The sequence below is a fragment of the Anopheles aquasalis genome, chromosome 2 (genome assembly GCF_943734665.1).
Source record: "Anopheles aquasalis chromosome 2, idAnoAquaMG_Q_19, whole genome shotgun sequence".
Taxonomy (NCBI): domain Eukaryota; kingdom Metazoa; phylum Arthropoda; class Insecta; order Diptera; family Culicidae; genus Anopheles; species Anopheles aquasalis.
The window spans coordinates 55,199,030-55,216,732 of record NC_064877.1 but is presented as its reverse complement, the minus strand read 5'-3'; the positions used below and the strand labels follow the sequence as shown (position 1 = coordinate 55,216,732).

Here is a 17,703-nt window from a genome sequence, read left to right as displayed (position 1 = left end):
ACAGTAATTGAGGCTAAATTTAATCCAAAAACAAAGAGAAAGAGTGAGTGAGTGAGAGAGACAGAGAGAGAAAGAAAGAGAGAGAGAGAGAGAGAGATGCTGAGAGGGGGGAAGAAAGACCTTCCAGATACTGGGACTAAGCGATTTTTTAGATAGAATTGCCCATTGAAACAAAATAGGGCTTTCATTATGATATTGCACTATTTTCGAATAAAAAAAAGAAACGATCTTGGGAATGTTTCAACTCGAGTTTGAGCTGTATTTGAATCTACTAAAACTCAAGCTGATAGACACGTTAAATGCTACAAATGATATCGTGCTAGAAATAGGATAAGAAAGATGGACCAAGGGAACAAAAACCATACCGTATATCCGTGTGAAATCGGGAAAATCAGCTAGTTATTCAATAAGTTAAGCCAGAAAGAAAAAAAACTCGAAGACCAAATGATTGAATTTGATTTGAAACTGTATTTCATAGCGTACCTTACAGCTTAACACGTAAACTGCATACTCAATGCACTGGATATTCACTTAAAATAAACGCTCCCCGAGTGCACCTCGGTACACGTACGAAAGCGCGCGAGATGGTGGCCAATCTTATTAGCCTAACTGTGGAATCCCGGTGAAACGCCGTAAGAATACGTAAACTCGCCATTCATATCCATCCCGTGACTAGTGGTGGTGGTGGCGGTGTGTTTGCGTCGCTTACTCTCGGGGATAAAGTCATCGATATCGTCCGTGTTCGAATCGTAGCGCTTGCGGCCACTCACCAAGCTGGCATCGCTACCGTGAGCCGCCCCCCCGTACTCGGCCCCTCCACCCATGCCATGCTCCTCATCGACCTCATGGGCCTGATACTGCAGATACAGTGGTTCAATGCGTTGGCCCGACTTGATCAGCATGTACGGATCGAAGGGGAAGAAGGTATCGAGACAGTCTGCGGGCGTTTGGGCGCTGCTGTTCGAGTATACCGTGGCCAATTTGCGGCGTGCATTGCGTTCCAGTATCGTGTGGCAGTACGCCAGCTGGTAGGCCCGCGTTATGCCAGCAAATGCGGTGGCCACCGTCGGTAGACAGACGCGCAGTGGATTCAGGTGACACGTCACGATCGAGGACAGTTGCAGTGATTGGAGGAAGGCCAGATTCTTCGCATTCGCCGTCAGGTGCTTACTGCGGAACGCAACCACGTAAAAGATGGCCTGACAAACGGAATAAAATACCAGATGTGCTTTCAGCGTTTGATTGTGGTGCATCGAGTCACTGCGCTGAATGTAGCCATGCACCCACTGGGACAACTCTTGCAGCATTGTCTTCAAGAAGCTATCGAGAGATAGAGAGAGAGAGACATTAGAGAAAGGACAATCTATGCATTCCCCCGCCCGGGGCCGATGGCCTTACCTTAGAGGAACGAACTTTGCTCTGGCCAGCATACTAGCGATATACCCGACCGATGCCTGCCGCACCGTCGGGGAAATGTTGGGATTGCTAACGTTCTTCCACAGCGAACTGATAAAATGTTCCGCATACGATAACTTAAAGCTGCAAAAGTAAAACAGCAGAAACTGTACGTGGTCCGTGTTGTGTGTGGGCAGGACGTGTGTTTCGAACTGTTTGAACATGATCTTAAACAATCGATCCGCCTGGCCACCTTCCTCTTTGATTGATCGCTCGATAAAGTTGAACATGATGTGCATGAAACAGTCGAGCGTTTCCGCCAGCGGATGTTTCATCGTCGTACGCTCTCCTTCGTCCTTGCCCTCCTCCTCCTCTTCTCCATTGAGTGCCATGTCGAACATCATGTCCTCGTCGGGGTACTCGAACTTTTCTATTTCGCTCCGCGGAACATTCACATCCAGCTGCAGCAGTTGAAGGAACACGATTTCCAGCAGCTCATCACAGTAGATCGAGGCATACTGCGTTACCTGCAGCACGTTGTACAGGTAGCCGGTCACCTCGTAGGTTGGTTTCTTGTGGTAGGGAAAATTTTTTTTTAGCTGCTTAAGCACCCAATCGAAGATCATAGGAATCACATTGGTCAGTCTCATGATAAGATCGTGTACGGAAGCGAGCTGCAACCGTTGCCCATCTTCCGGCACTCCGACATTCCACTGGTTACGGGCGGTTGGTGTAGGGATGAACAGTTTCACCAGTTTCGTGATCGTCATCGGGCAAAAGTTCTTTTGCACGATCGAGAGTTCGATCACGAAATTCTTGTACGCCTCAATGCACTCATCCGATCGGTCTAGCCAGCGTACCGACAGCAGCTGATCGACCAGCATGGTGAAGTACGTCTTCATCAGCGGCACACTCCGTTTCGCATCGATAAACAGCTCCATAAAATGCACGTCCTGCAAGTAATAGAAACTTGTAAAATAAATCCAACCATCTTCGGGCGGATCAAAGCATACATACATCGATGTCTTCTTCCTTCAGCTTCTGCAGCAGCTCCTCGTACGTTGCTAACCGGTTGTTATCCACGACATCTTGCAGTGCCGACTCGATGGACAGCGCAACGAACCGGACCTTGTTGTTACGGGGTGTTGCACTTTTGCCGTCCTGCAGCGGGCAGGGCGATTTGAGGATGGATGATAACCGCGGTTTTTCCGTAGTCGCAGACATGCTGGCATGGCGCGCGTTTTGGGTTCCGGGGGTTTGGGGATCACGAGAAGGAACCAGGAACTTCCCGTTCCCGTTCAAGGTTACACACACACCCGCACTACGCAGTTCGTTCGGTCCGACCGGGAAATCGCTGTTACTTCGTGTTTTTCCTGTGAAACGTTGCACTGAACCGATAGGCCGAAGGGAAACACAAGTAGTTTGTGTTAATCCTGACCGAAAAGGGGCCCCCTTGGGGCGTTATTTCACAACTTTCCAAAACACCAACCGGATCAACCGAGCACGTTTTTACCACGACACGGCTGGCAATTTCACCACGGGAACCAAGGTGTGTAGAACATTCCGGCATTGGATTTGGATTTGGTCGCATGAGTCGCGTGGATGACAAAGCTGTTAAATGCATTTTAAATAATCCTTTTTTTTGCAAAAAGCACTTTTTTACTTAAATTTATTACATTTCCATTAAATAAAATAACTATCAACAGCATAGCATTTTTATTAAAAAATATTAGTGTTCTTTGTTGGTGAAAACGGCCTAGCACTCCGCCACAGCTGATTCCAGGAAAAACACACGCAAAACACACCGAAAATGTCGCGATTCAGCAGCGCTCTTCAGTTAACCGATTTGGACGACTTTATCACACCCTCACAGGTAATTTTGCACGCTCACAGCTAAAGTTCAGACCCGGGATTCATCTTCCTTTCTTCCAACACTTGCGCCAGGAATGCATAAAACCCGTGAAAATAGAGACAAGCAAGAGCAAGACGGGAGCAAAAATAACAATCCAAGAGGATGGATCCTACGTCCAGGAATCGACGGTAATCATAGTGTGCTAGGAGGTTCCCCAACATCTCGTGGTAACCCCAACATCTCCCCATGGTTTTCCCGTTCCAGAGTGGCATACAGAAGCTGGAAAAGGTGGAAATAACGCTGGCCGATTGTTTGGCCTGTTCCGGTTGTATAACATCGGCCGAAGGTGTGCTGATCTCGCAGCAAAGCCAGGAGGAACTGTTGCGCGTGATGAACGCGAACAATCTGGCTAAATTGAATGGCCAACACGATGAGGTAAAGTTCATTGTTTTCACCGTTTCGCAGCAGCCCATCCTCTCGTTGGCACGTAAATATAATCTGAACCCGGAGGAGACGTTCGAACATATCGCTGGTAAGATAACGCACGCCGCGCACCGGACCGGCAGCGATAAGTCGTGCGAAGATTCACATCGATTTGCTCTTTCAGGGTACTTTAAAAAGCTTGGTGCGGACATGGTGGTGGACACAAAAATAGCGGATGATTTAGCGTTGATCGAAAGCAGGAACGAGTTCGTCGAACGATACAACACCAACCGCAAATCGCTACCGATGCTAGCCTCCTCCTGTCCCGGTTGGGTGTGCTACGCAGAGAAAACGCACGGGAACTTTATCCTACCGTACATTTCAACCACACGTTCACCGCAGCAGGTCATGGGTATGCTGGTGAAGCAATATTTGGCGAAGATCATTGGCACGACCAGCAATCGCATCTACCATGTTACCGTCATGCCTTGCTATGATAAAAAGCTAGAAGCTTCACGGGAAGATTTCTTTAGTGAAGTCGAAAACAGTCACGACGTTGATTGTGTCATAACGTCGAGTAAGTAACCGGATTCTGGTTCAGTAACTAGCTCCGATCGTTTAATGATGCTCTCCTGTCGTTGCAGTTGAGATTGAGCAAATGCTCGAAAGCCTCGGACTAGAAACCCTTCAGCTCGTCGAGAAGTGTCCAATCGATTGGCCCTGGCCAACGGCCCGACCGCCTGCCTTCGTTTGGTCACACGAAACATCCGGTTCCGGAGGATACAGTGAACACATTCTTAAGTACGCCGCACGCAAACTCTTCAACCTGCCAGTGGACACGGTGGAATTCAAGGCACTGCGGAATAACGATATGCGCGAGGCCGTTCTCGAGCACGAAGGTAAGGTGGTGCTCCGTTTCGCGATCGCCAATGGATTCCGTAACATTCAAAATATGGTGCAGAAGCTAAAGCGAGGTAAAAGCACTTACGATTACGTCGAGATAATGGCGTGCCCGTCCGGGTGCTTGAACGGTGGGGCCCAGGTACGACCGGAGGGTGGGAAAACGCCCCGGGAGCTGACGGCCGAACTGGAGCTAATGTACCGTTCGCTGCCCCAGTCGAACCCGGAGAACGAAAGCGTACAGCATCTGTACACCACCTTCCTGGACAGTGATGGTGATAACAACAAGCGACAGAGTATGCTTCACACAACCTACCACCAGATTGAGAAAATTAACTCCGCCCTCAACATAAAATGGTAGCGCATAAATGTGCCGCTCCCCTCGCCCGGGGGGCAGTCAGGGAAAATATGCGATAAATAAACAAACGTACTAGCACCACTGGGGCAACCTACGAAGAAAGCATCAAAACAACCGTAAACCGGTTTTGGCAAAGGCTCGGCCAAATAGGAAGTGCATACGGTGGCCGGTGGCCGGTGGCACTGCAAAATCCGAACACACCCTTCGCTCGTTCGATCGCGACGAAACAGGTTTACAGAAGCGCTCTCTGGTTATCGAACGTTGAATCCTGGAATCCGATCTTGACATTCAAATCCAGCCAGCCAGCCGGCCTGCTTGCTGCTACATTTGGCGGCATAAGCACAGTGAACTAAGAGCTACGTCACTGTTGAGCATTGCCATGGCGACGCGAGGATAACCACTCATCAGTATGCCAACGGAACAAGACGGCCCCGGTGCAGAGGCTGCATAAAGTGAAGAAATAACATAAATATTAATTGCATACGGCTGGGGTGTAACCGGGAACGTGCAGAGAACCCAGGCACCAGCAGCTTACCTACGAGGTCTACGACATTTGTGCGCAAACCGAACGAACGAACGATCAGGCGATCCAATCCAATTCTGTCCGATAGTCAATATGTGCACTGCCTTTCCTTCTCGCCAGCCAGTGGATGGATGATGATTAAAACTGGTTCCCGGCAGCGCAAGTAAACACTCCGAAGAACAAAAAGCAAATAATTCGCTTGACATTTAGCCAAAAATTTTAGACCGGCCGGACATGCCGGCGGACAGGGAGAATGGGACGAGAATCTGATGGATGAAGCAAGCGAATGTATTGAACATATTGAATTCTTCGTTTTAGTTTCCTTCCAATAAAGATCATAAAGACGTGAACAGGTTCGAACAATCGATGACAAAATGGAACGAAAATGACGCTCTCAAAATTTCAACAACTGGGCGTCTCCATGTGTACTCGGAGCAATCGAGCAATTATAAAACTTATAAAACCGCGGCTGCATCCGAATAAATGGGATCTTTGAAACTGCAGATCTTATCATTTGAACACTGCTGAACTGCCATTTACCAAAAGTCAATGACCTGGAGATGGAGTCATTGAGTGGCTGAGAGATCTGAGACAAATTTGCTTTCTGCTTGACCGCATTCTGCGCGCCAGTAATTTGATCTCCGTTGATACATTAATTTGATGGCGTTTTAAGGTGATTTCAGCTGAAAGCAAAGATGTTTGTCCGGGGCAGCAAATGAACACCCCACCGTGGACGAGGCCCGGGGCCAGTTCTGTCGCTATAGAACCGCACATCACACACTGGCGCGATACATCTGGATTTTACGCAAACTTTCACGCCCCAGATGAGAACTTTCGGGGGGAAGATCGCGCGTATTTGCATAAGTCAAAGTTAAGCCGCATTAAGATACGCTGCGCAGAACACGCACTCTTTCTCGGGAAGACACCGTTCGAAAGCAACGGTACATTCGGCTTTTCGAGGAATTTACATTTCGGAACGGGGATGTTTTCAGAAATTCTAGCAAATCGTCCAACTCGCTGCCAAGAACGGAATGGCATATTGTTCGACCGCCCGCGCACACCGGTCCAGAACCTGTTTGGGGTGCGCGCGGTTTGGAAATCGCTTCGAAATCGAACGGGGAAGCGATGAATTTTGGGACACTGGAAGCTGGACGCTCTTTGCGAAATACCAGCCCGATGGCACCGGAGTGCTGTATCGTGACCAGGCCCCGTAGGAAGAACTCCGTTAAAATCGTGCCCCAAGGATTCCGAGCCGGCCCTGGCTTCAGCTGTGGCGTAATATGGCGCGTTGAAGATCAAGGGCGAACAACAGCCTTTTACAGCCCGGGACCCGGAATACCGGTTCGAGCAACCAGCCACCTGAGGTGTGCGTTTGCAACAGGCACTCCCGCGGCATCCCGACTCCTCACAAGAACTGGAGCACTTTAATGCGCGATACGCCCCGATAGTCCACAAGAGCGGCAGACCGGCAGCCAGGCTTGCGGGCAGGTCCAGTCGATTCTGTTGCTGCTGCTACTGTCGGTTACCTTTGGCTTTTTTTTTTGCATGAGAATCGTTGCACCCTGGGCATCTGGGTTGTTGCTCACATCTTTACCCTTGAGAACCGTGAGTTACAGCGATGCGCCAAGACTTACAATAGACTTGCAATGAATGCTCTACGCACAGCCAGTCGGCCTAAGGCCAATCGCGCGGAAGATACGTGTAAGGTGCACGTGGATCTAATATTTTCTCCAGTCGGTTTATATTCTAGTTGGTGCGTTTAGTTCACGCCGATGGTCGATAAGCGGATCAACGTATCTATAATCTATCTGAAGATATCTGAAGGTTAGACCTTATTGCACTTCCGTGGCAATTTTCCGTTACTGCAATGTATCCTGAATTGCAAAATGCAAAAGACTAGTAATCGACTTATTGGTGTAGTTGCAGTGAACTAATTTTGTTTTATAAACTTAATTTACTTTCCTTCCAGAAACCAACCGTTACACACCTCCACGGTGGATCGATTGCAAGAGGATCTTAAATATTGCCTTACGTTGTCTTGTTGTTCCTCATTTGAAATCAAACTTCTGCGATCTGCTAGAACAAAAAGGAGAAGAAAGAACAGGAATACCATTTTGTCACAAGAACAAGTTTGTACGCCAGGTTCCGCCCGCCCTACTGGCCGCCGTCGTCTTCGTCGTGGCCATCGTCGACGATGAGTCCGCTCGCCATCCCGGGGGCTACTGATGGTATAAAAAGAAGGAGTTCGGGATGAATAAGAATTAGTCGGTTCGTTGGTGTTTTCAAGTGACGGTGCGTGTCTGTGCCGAGTGCCCGGGTCCGAGTAATACGCCAGTACGGCGGAAGTGTTGGACGTGACTGAACCAAAGTGAGTGCAATAGAAATCCCCTCGGTGCATATATTCGGGTGCATAGGTGAGCTCGAATTTAACGACACAACAGAAGTCGGCAGAAGCATTGAAATGAAATTTTCTGCTAAATTGCAATACGCATTGCTGTGTGCGCACCAGTGAGCCTACTACGTCCGTCATCGAATGCTGTGGGGCATGGGAAACTTGCAATAAGAATGAGAAACTGTATGGCAACAAGTGGTGGAACAAGCGGGGTGTTACCGGAGAACATAATGCCGATCCAAGCTGATTACGTGCTTCTCGTCGGTTCCATGCCTTTCCATCATGGTAGCATCGTGAAAGTTGATGTTGCGCCAAGTGCCCAGTGCCCAAGTGCCCAGTATAGCGAATATATAGGATAGCAACCAGATACAGTTTGCTGCCGCCACTCGTGCACTAGATTGTAAATCGACAATCAATTTTACGTGAAACCTGAGTAGGACCCAATTTGAATTGCGAATAGACTGGAACTCTGGTGGTTTGTGCGCTGGTCAACTCGCGGACACTTTAGCAACCAAGCAAAGGCAAGCCAAGAAGGAAGCGTGAAACCGTTAGATCCGCAGCTCGCTCGCGTGCTGCTCCATGGCCTCATTTCGCATCGCATCGAGTGCGCTGTTCTTGTGGTGTGTGGACGGACCACGGCAAGAATGTGTATATTTAGTGAAACCCGCTTCTTCGCTATGGTAGTGCTACATTTATCAGCAAACCCACAAATGTGAAAGCTCATCTCAGCGCGCGCTCGACTGGTTTCTTGGTCACCAGAACACGCACGTGAAGTGTCTTCCAAATTATGGATTAAAGCCGTTTGATGCCGCGACCCCGTCGCTGCGGACACTGTCCAAAAATATCGCACCGACATCAATGTCGCAAAGTAGCACGTAACTGCAACGAGGTCAGAATCAATAATCATCGCCCAATGGTGATGGTTGTCCCTGGAAGACGGCGGCACCATCGTAGTATGGCTTAACACCAACTTCATCGCGACCTCAGCCAGTTAGTCACCAGAACACGATCGTGCAGTGGTGATGTGATGTCTTCGAAGAAGCAAAAGAGAGACTCGAGAAAGATTTGGCGCAGCGAATCTGATCGGCGGATCGTTGGCATAAACGGTTCGGTCTCTGTTCGTGCGACCTCCGTGCCTTGGGTTCGGTTCGGTTCTCGGCGGGTTCGTCGCCATGGAGCGCGCTCCATGAGCACAGCCTACCTACATATTCTAGCGGTATCGTGTGTAAGCGACGCGAGACTTGAATCATCATAGCTTTCGTAGTAGCTGCTGCTCTGCGCCGCCAACATCTCACGAGATGTTGAAGTTGAATGGGCACGTGCTGCTGGGATGGGAACAGGTTTCCCTGTCAGCGTCACCGAGTGGTGGTGTGACTATGGTAACAGCCAGCAGCCGCCGCGTTCGTTCACCGTTGTTGGGCCAATGACATAGACCTTGAAAATTATTTTCGTTGTTGCTGTTCCACACCGTTCCGTTTGTCCTTTATGCTGAGTTGCTGTGGACGCCAGGCACGTGGTGACCCAATTTTGTGGGTCACTTGATGGACTTATTTGGGTTTCCGGCTTAGCGTACCGGTCGATTAATGGTCTCTTTTTCACCGTGTCTTGAGCTCATTACTTGACAATATGTATTGTTGTATGATTCATTTCCGTACCCTTTACAGACACTCCAGTTCAGTTCCATTTCAATGCTCCGATGAGGTGAAAGCGAAACACAATGAGTCTGGCGCTGTATAAAGTGGTAAGTCCTGTGGCGATTCTGCTGCTGCATTCGGTGCAATTGTTCTTAACAAATCCACTGGCATTCGTTTAGTTGACCATTGTCGGTGTCTGGCTGGTGAGCTGCAGCGCGGTGCTGGCCATACGCATTGAACAACCAGAACCCGTGAGCTTTGTCCGGAGCAGCGTAGAACGAATACCGGCCCATGGATTCGAGAAGCAGGTAGTAGCCGATACGGAGAGCCATGACTATGGTAGTGAGTCACTGCCGCTGCGTAGTGCCGTCGAAAGTATTCCGGCCAATCTGTAAGTATAGCTTTGTCGCAATACTGGAAATTTATTAATGAAGCTAATGCATCCCCTTTCCCTACAGCATCGATGAACGTCTTCCACTGCGGGATTCTGTAGAGTTCCGCATCATCGACATGGACGATGCGATTGAGGACACGGTAAGCAAGGTGAAGCATGTTGTTAGCAAACAACAGCTAAAGTGGGTTACCTCACCGAAAACTGTGGATGCCGAAAGCTTCAAGAGTTTCTTCCGTGGGGAGGATAAGTTCGCTGCCTACGTTATACCCGCGCGGCCTGCTAATCGACCGATGCCTTACCGGGCAGGATCTCCATATCAACAGTTGCTTAGCAGCAAGGACATTGTGAATACTCCGATGAGTTTAATGCAGGTGCCCTCGTACCGACAGGCGGGTAAAGGCGATTATAAAGTCGTCTGTCACATGACTAGCTGGGGTTTCTATCGTAAAGGAGAGGCCCAGTTTGTTCCGGAAAACCTGGACGCCAGTCTGTGCACGCACATAGTGTACTCGTTCGCGTCACTCGATCCAATCACCTTAACGATGAAGGAGTTTGATAGTTGGGCAGATCTGGATAACAGTAAGCAACCGATTTGTAATGGCTGTATATGAATTAGATTATTAACCGACGCTCATTTCCACAGATATGTACCACAGGACCGTATCTGCTGCGGGAGAAGTTCCTGTGCTGCTCGGACTAGGAGGATGGACTGATTCGGCGGGTGAGAAGTATTCCGAACTAACGGGCTCCTCTAGTAACCGTCTGAATTTCATCACAAATGCGATCGTGTTTCTAAAGAAACATCGCTTCTCCGGACTGCACATGGACTGGAACTATCCAGTTTGCTGGCAGAGCGATTGCTCACAAGGTTCCTCGAGCGACAAGCAAAACTTTGCCACTTTGATCCGCGAGCTACGCAAGGCATTCGAAGCGGAAAACCTATTGCTCAGCACGAGTATATCAGGGTACAAGGAAGTTATTGCCGTTGCGTATGATATGGTGGAGATCTCGAAACACGTAGATTTCATGACCGTCATGACGTACGATTATCATGGATCGTGGGAAGAACAGACCGGCCATGTCAGTCCACTGTACGGTAGCGCCACCGATAAGTATCCCCAGTACAATACGGACTACGCAATGCAACTGCTGGTCAACATGGGAGCTGATAAGCAGAAACTTATCGTTGGGGTGCCGATGTATGGACAAACGTTTACCTTAGCTCAGAGCACACGAGGCGCTCCGGGAGAGGGAAGTCCTGCTACGGGAGCTGGTGATGCTGGCGAAGACACAAAGCAACCCGGAATGTTGGCTTACTATGAGATCTGCCAAAGGGTGCGGAAACAAAAGTGGACCGTTGGTCGAGATGCAACGATGAAATCTGGCCCATACGCTACCGACGGAAAGCAGTGGGTTGGCTACGATGATCCAGTGTCGGCAACGGCGAAAGCAAAGTACGCCATCAAGTCTGGATTCGGTGGTATAGCCGCGTGGACTGTGGATTTAGATGACTACCAGAACCGCTGCTGCGAGGAAAGCTATCCCGTTCTAAGGGCCATTAACCGAGCCCTAGGACGCTTGAGCACTCCCGCGCCGAGTAGTATGGATTGTTCGCGACCATCAAAACCAGTAACTCCAGTTCCGGCCGAGATGACGTTTGGTCCGGAGAGTGGTTTTGGAAGTACTACTACCACACCGGCTCACTCACATACAACATGGCCATCGTGGACACCGGATAGTACCACTACTACCCGCCGAACCACCACAACGACGGCTCCAACGACAACTACCACAACTACCACTACAAGAACGACTTCAACCCGTCGAACGACAACGACAACTCCAACGACGACAACCACCACCGAGAGTCCACCGGTCACAACGGTTGGCACAACCATCCCAGTACCGGGCCTAATAATGCCGGAGCTGAGCGACGCCGAAAGCTGTGAAGGTAATCAGTACAAGGCCCATCCAACGAATTGCAACTCGTACTATCGCTGTGTGTTGTCGGAGTTTAAGCAACAGTTTTGCGCTGGCGGTCTGCATTGGAACGCTGCAGCTAAGCTGTGTGATTGGCCAGCTTCAGCAAAGTGTGAAATGGACATGGAATCAACGGTGGCACCGACATCTACCACAGAACAAACGACAACATCTACTTCGAGACGTACGACGACCTCCAATAGACGTACGACGACAACTACGCAAGGACCAACGACTCGTCCTACTCGAAGGAAGACAACGCCTGCAAGAGTCCCAAACACACCTAGACCAACGACCAGACCTACCACGACTACTACCACGACCACGACTCCGGCTCTCGCTCCAGTCAACAATCCCATGGAAACTTGTCGAAATGGCGAATACTATCCGCACCGGAACTGCGACAGTTTCTACATTTGTGTGAATGAGAAAAAGGTGGAACAACAGTGTGGTCCCGATTTGTACTGGAGCCAGACGGATAAAAATTGCGACTGGGAAGAGAACGTAAACTGCATCAGTAATGAGCTGTACTTCAGACTTTTGCGTAAATCCAGCGCCTTGAAGGTTCTATCTGAGGATGATCCATGTGATGGCAACACACATGTCCCATTTCCGGGCGATTGCAGTCAGTATTTAGTGTGTAACTGGGGCCGTCTAGAGTCGGCTAGCTGTGCCGATGGTCTGCACTGGAATCAACAGCTGCATATATGCGACTGGCCAGCAAATGCCCGTTGTTCCCAGGGTGCAATTCCTGAGAGTACGGAAAACAACTCGGATGAGAATAATTCGTGGCAGAATTCGAACCAAGACATCGATGGTCCACAGTATGTCGTCTCGACGACCGAGAAACGTACCACAACGACCGCCAGGACGACTACAACAACAAGGGCGCCCTCTACACCACCGCCAGTGCTGGATCCACTGTCCGGGTACTACAAAATGGTGTGCTACTTCACGAACTGGGCCTGGTATCGGAAGGGATACGGCAAGTACACACCGGACCATATCCGAACCGATCTCTGCACGCACATTGTGTACGGGTTTGCCGTGCTGGATTACTCCACGTTGACCATTAAGACCCACGACTCGTGGGCGGATATAGACAACAAGTTTTATACGCGTGTTGTGGCCGCTAAGGAGAAGGGAGTCAAGGTGACGCTTGCCATCGGTGGTTGGAATGATTCGGCTGGCGATAAGTATAGCCGGTTGGTGCGAAGTGCTTCCGCTCGGGCCAAGTTTGTGGAGCATGTGATCGGATTCCTGGAGAAGTATGGTTTCGAGGGACTGGATCTGGACTGGGAGTATCCGGTTTGCTGGCAGGTGGATTGTAAGAAAGGATTCGCCGATGAGAAGGAAGGATTTACGGAGCTAGTACGGGAACTTTCGGAAGCCTTCAAGCCCCGTGGATGGTTGCTATCTGCTGCCGTTTCACCCAGTAAGACGGTCATTGACGCGGGGTATGATGTGGCCGCGTTGGCCAAGTACTTTGATTGGATTGCTGTCATGACTTACGATTTCCATGGTCAGTGGGACAAACAAACTGGCCATGTTGCACCGTTGTACTATCATCCAGAAGATGAAATCGATTTCTTTAATGCAGTAAGTGGTGATGAGTGAAAAGCTTGTTCCGACGAGTGCCGATTCGATAGCTAACGTTGAGTATCTTGCATTTTTTGTACACTAGAACTATTCCATCAACTATTGGATACAGAAGGGAGCACCGTCGAGAAAAATCGTCATGGGAATGCCACTGTATGGTCAATCTTTCCAACTGGCAGATACGAAAAAGAATGGACTAAACGCGAAAGCACCGGGCGCGGGACAAGCAGGCGAGTTTACTAAGGCGGCCGGATTTTTGGCGTATTACGAAGTGAGTCTCAGCTGAAGTAGGCGTTGGATTCTTCAATGCTGTGATCTAATTCGATTCTTTCTCTTCAGATCTGTGACCGTATACAGAACAAGGAATGGACGGTGGTACAGGACGAGCTGCAGCGGATGGGACCATACGCCTACAAGGGCAATCAGTGGGTATCATTCGACGATAAGGAAGCGTTATTGAGAAAGGTACAATTTATCCGTGCCATGGACCTTGGTGGTGGCATGATCTGGGCACTGGATTTGGATGACTTTAAGGATCGCTGTGGCCAGGGAAGTCATCCTCTGCTAACGGCCATTCGGGAAGGTTTACGTGATGCACCAACCGGTAACGAAGTCTTGCGTAAGTTTTAGCAACAAATGAAGAATAGCAGCGCACCACATGCTAATTTGGTGTATCATTTCCGTAGCACCTGTGGTTCTTAATCCTATGGATAGCGAAAACACCCCACCATCGACTATACAGAATCTCAACGGTGGAATCACTTCGCCGGAAAAGCAACAGCCAGGTTCGATGGACAGCGGCGAGATTGAGGAGAACTTAGTCGATGGAGAAAGCTACAAAGTCGTCTGCTACTTCACCAACTGGGCCTGGTATAGGCAGGGCAATGGGAAGTATCTCCCAGAAGACATTGATCCTCAGCTGTGCACTCACATCGTGTACGGATTTGCGGTACTGGATCGGGAAGCTCTCACGATCAAGCCACACGATTCGTGGGCCGACATCGACAATCGGTTCTACGAGCGTGTAGTTGAATTGAAGAAAAAGGGCAAAAAAGTGACCGTAGCCATTGGCGGATGGAATGATTCCGCTGGCGACAAGTACAGTCGACTGGTGCGAAGCGAACAGGCCAGAAAGCGCTTCATCGACAATGTGTTGCAGTTTATCGAGAAGTACAACTTCGATGGACTGGATTTGGATTGGGAGTATCCTGTTTGCTGGCAGGTTGATTGCAACAAAGGATACGCGGATGAGAAGGAAGGATTCGCCAGGCTGGTCAAGGAATTGTCTGCTGTGTTTAAACCGAAAGGGTATCTACTTTCGTCAGCGGTCTCGCCGAGTAAGAAGGTCATTGATGCTGGGTATGATGTACCCACCCTATCGCGCTACATGGACTGGATAGCGGTTATGGCGTATGATTATCATGGTCAGTGGGATAAGAAGACTGGCCATGTGGCGCCGATGTACGAGCATCCGGATGATTTTGATAAAACGTTCAACGCTAACTTTACCATCCACTACTGGATCGAGAAGGGGGCCGATCCACGCAAATTGGTCATGGGAATGCCCACGTACGGTCAATCGTTCTCACTGGCCGACAACAACAATCACGATCTGAACGCCCAAACGTATGGTGGCGGTGAAGCTGGCGATCAAACAAGGGCTCGCGGATTTTTGTCCTATTATGAAGTAAGATTGACCTGACCGTTGATGTTATTATAGTTTAAATGCTTGCTTTATTGTCATTTGTTTCCAGATTTGTGCCAATATTCGTGACAAAAATTGGAACGTCGTTAGAGACCGCAAAGGACGTATGGGTCCGTACGCTTACAAGGGCGATCAGTGGGTGTCCTTTGACGACCAGTACATGATTCGCCACAAGAGCCAGTTCGTGAAAGCGATGGGTCTCGGTGGTGCCATGATCTGGGCATTGGATTTAGACGATTTCCGAAATCTCTGTGACTGCGAAGAGTATCCTTTGCTGCGAACTATTAACCGGGTGCTACGCAACTATCCCGGTCCCGGACCAAAGTGTACCCTTGGAGCAGGAAAGCCTGCTAACGAACCACCTAAAGAGCGTCCCACAACGGCCATGGCTACGGTGACCAACCCGACTACTTCGAAACCAATGGCCAGGCCTACTACCACTACTACCACCACCATGCGAACAACTACGACCCGGAAAACAACGACAACGCGTAGGCCTACTACTACCCGAACTACTGCCCGGCCTACTACCACAATGCGAACCACAAGACCGTCTATCGATGAAATAGATACGGACGGCTCGAGAGGAGTATGCGATGGCCGACTATTTGTCCCCCATGAAACGGATTGCTCCAAGTACTATGTTTGTACGAATGGTAAACGTTATCTGCAAACGTAAGAGACGCGTTCTTCCATCGATTACCTACGGGGAACTAATGAACTCAACAAAATCTTGATCTTCTTTTTTCTCTTTTCAGTTGTCCTGCAAACACTCTGTGGAATGATGGTTACTGCGATTGGGCAGAGAACAGCAAATGTAGAAACAAGCAGGGACCGGTAGCATCAGTGACTCCGAGCACCGAAGCAGCCAGTTGGCAGACAACGACAATGCGAACATCCACCACGTCCACTCGACGTCCCACAACTACTACATCGACGACCCAGCGACCTACTAGGAAACCCTCAACAACGACCACTACCGTGGCCCCGTCCAAACCGGACACTCCACTAACCGGAAATAATGACTACAAAGTCGTGTGTTACTTCACCAACTGGGCCTGGTACCGGCAAGGGGATGGCAAGTACACACCGGACGATATCGATAGTACCCTCTGCACGCACATCGTGTACGGATTTGCGGTACTGGATCGTGAAAGTTTGACCATCAAAACGCACGACTCGTGGGCCGATATCGATAATCGGTTCTATGAACGTGTGGTGGAGCAGAAAAGAAAGGGCACCAAGGTGACGCTTGCGCTGGGCGGTTGGAATGATTCGCTGGGCGATAAGTACAGCAAATTGGTCCGGGATGCAGCGGCCAGGGCACGGTTTGTTAAGCATGCCGTCGAGTTTATCGAAAAGTACGATTTCGATGGTTTGGATCTGGATTGGGAGTACCCGGTTTGCTGGCAGGTGGACTGCCAGAAAGGATACGCGGATGAGAAGGAAGGGTTTGCACGGCTCGTGCAGGAGCTGGCCGTTGAGTTCCGACCGCGCGAATGGCTCCTTTCGGCCGCTGTATCGCCCAGCAAAATGGTAATCGACGCGGGGTACGATGTGCCTGCGTTGGCAGAATATTTCGATTGGATTGCCGTCATGACATACGATTTCCATGGAAACTGGGACAAGCAAACGGGGCACGTGGCACCGCTCTACTACTATCCGGGCGATACGTACGACTACTTCAATGCCAACTTCTCCATCAATTACTGGATCGAAAAGGGTGCACCGTCGCGGAAGTTGGTCATGGGCATGCCGCTTTATGGGCAATCATTTTCGCTTGCCGATGCGCGTCGGAATGGGTTGAACGATAAATCGTACGGACCCGGCGAGGCGGGAGAATTCACACGCGCTGGAGGGTTCCTTTCGTTCTACGAGATCTGCGAAAAGGTCAATCGTCGCGGGTGGTCGGTGCAGCGCGACCCGGAAGGCAGAATTGGACCGTACGCGTACAGTGGCAACCAGTGGGTATCGTACGATGATGTCGATGAAATACGGCGCAAATCACAGTTTGTGAAGCAAATGAACCTTGGCGGCGGAATGGTATGGGCGCTGGATTTGGATGATTTCCGGGGAAAGTGTGGATGCGGAACCCATCCGTTGCTGCGGACGATGAATTTGGAGCTTGGCCGTATCAGCACACAATCGCCGGAAAATTGTACCTAAGGGGAGCGACGGAATCACGCGCACAAGATCACGCCGGTATGTCCGTATGTGCGCCATATGGATTCGGAATTGTGTCATAAATAATCCTAATTAGAAAGTAACAATCTGAAACAATAAAGAAATGAATATAGAACCGTAAAACAAACACCATTTAATTGATTATGATGATTATTTGCAGGGGTTTTCACGAACACAGATTCTTTTCCAAACGAACATTTAGGTGCTTATTCTGTAACTTTCGATTACGATGGCCTCAGGCGTTCGATTCATTTGGTTCATTTTGTGTTCATTTGGTGTTCACGATCGCCTGCATGTCGAGTGCATTTTTGTGGTCGACAGCTGGCGTTCTGTTTACATCGAGCATCGAGCATCTGAAAAACAG

At 49.6% G+C, this 17,703-nt stretch overlaps 3 protein-coding genes across 4 annotated transcripts; 2 read left to right on the top strand and 1 right to left on the bottom strand.

Annotated features, from left to right (window-relative positions):
* Positions 1 to 448: 448 nt before the first annotated feature.
* LOC126570777 (RNA polymerase I-specific transcription initiation factor RRN3) lies at positions 449 to 2,905 on the bottom strand. Its single transcript, XM_050228766.1, has 3 exons — positions 2,413 to 2,905; positions 1,399 to 2,348; positions 449 to 1,320 (listed from the first exon to the last, which is right to left on the bottom strand). Exons 1-3 carry the CDS (start codon positions 2,617 to 2,619, stop codon positions 606 to 608), a joined length of 1,872 nt encoding a protein of 623 aa, XP_050084723.1. The 5' UTR covers positions 2,620 to 2,905; the 3' UTR covers positions 449 to 605.
* A 268-nt stretch (positions 2,906 to 3,173) lies between these two features.
* On the top strand, positions 3,174 to 5,801 carry LOC126579189 (probable cytosolic Fe-S cluster assembly factor AGAP009023). The gene is made up of 5 exons (XM_050242573.1): positions 3,174 to 3,268; positions 3,340 to 3,435; positions 3,512 to 3,779; positions 3,855 to 4,247; positions 4,315 to 5,801. Exons 1-5 carry the CDS (start codon positions 3,206 to 3,208, stop codon positions 4,929 to 4,931), a joined length of 1,437 nt encoding a protein of 478 aa, XP_050098530.1. The 5' UTR covers positions 3,174 to 3,205; the 3' UTR covers positions 4,932 to 5,801.
* Positions 5,802 to 7,726: 1,925 nt separating this feature from the next.
* On the top strand, positions 7,727 to 17,438 carry LOC126569218 (probable chitinase 10). 2 transcript variants are annotated; one of them, XM_050226160.1, is made up of 10 exons: positions 7,727 to 7,819; positions 9,508 to 9,584; positions 9,657 to 9,868; positions 9,936 to 10,450; positions 10,515 to 13,450; positions 13,536 to 13,721; positions 13,790 to 14,069; positions 14,137 to 15,137; positions 15,205 to 15,830; positions 15,914 to 17,438. In XM_050226160.1, the coding sequence occupies exons 2-10, from the start codon at positions 9,561 to 9,563 to the stop codon at positions 17,319 to 17,321; spliced, it is 7,188 nt and encodes a 2,395-aa protein (XP_050082117.1). In that variant the 5' UTR covers positions 7,727 to 7,819; positions 9,508 to 9,560; the 3' UTR covers positions 17,322 to 17,438. The 2 variants fall into 2 exon arrangements, with proteins under 2 accessions (XP_050082117.1, XP_050082118.1); XM_050226161.1 differs by having other exon boundaries at positions 7,727 to 7,865.
* Positions 17,439 to 17,703: the final 265 nt, after the last annotated feature.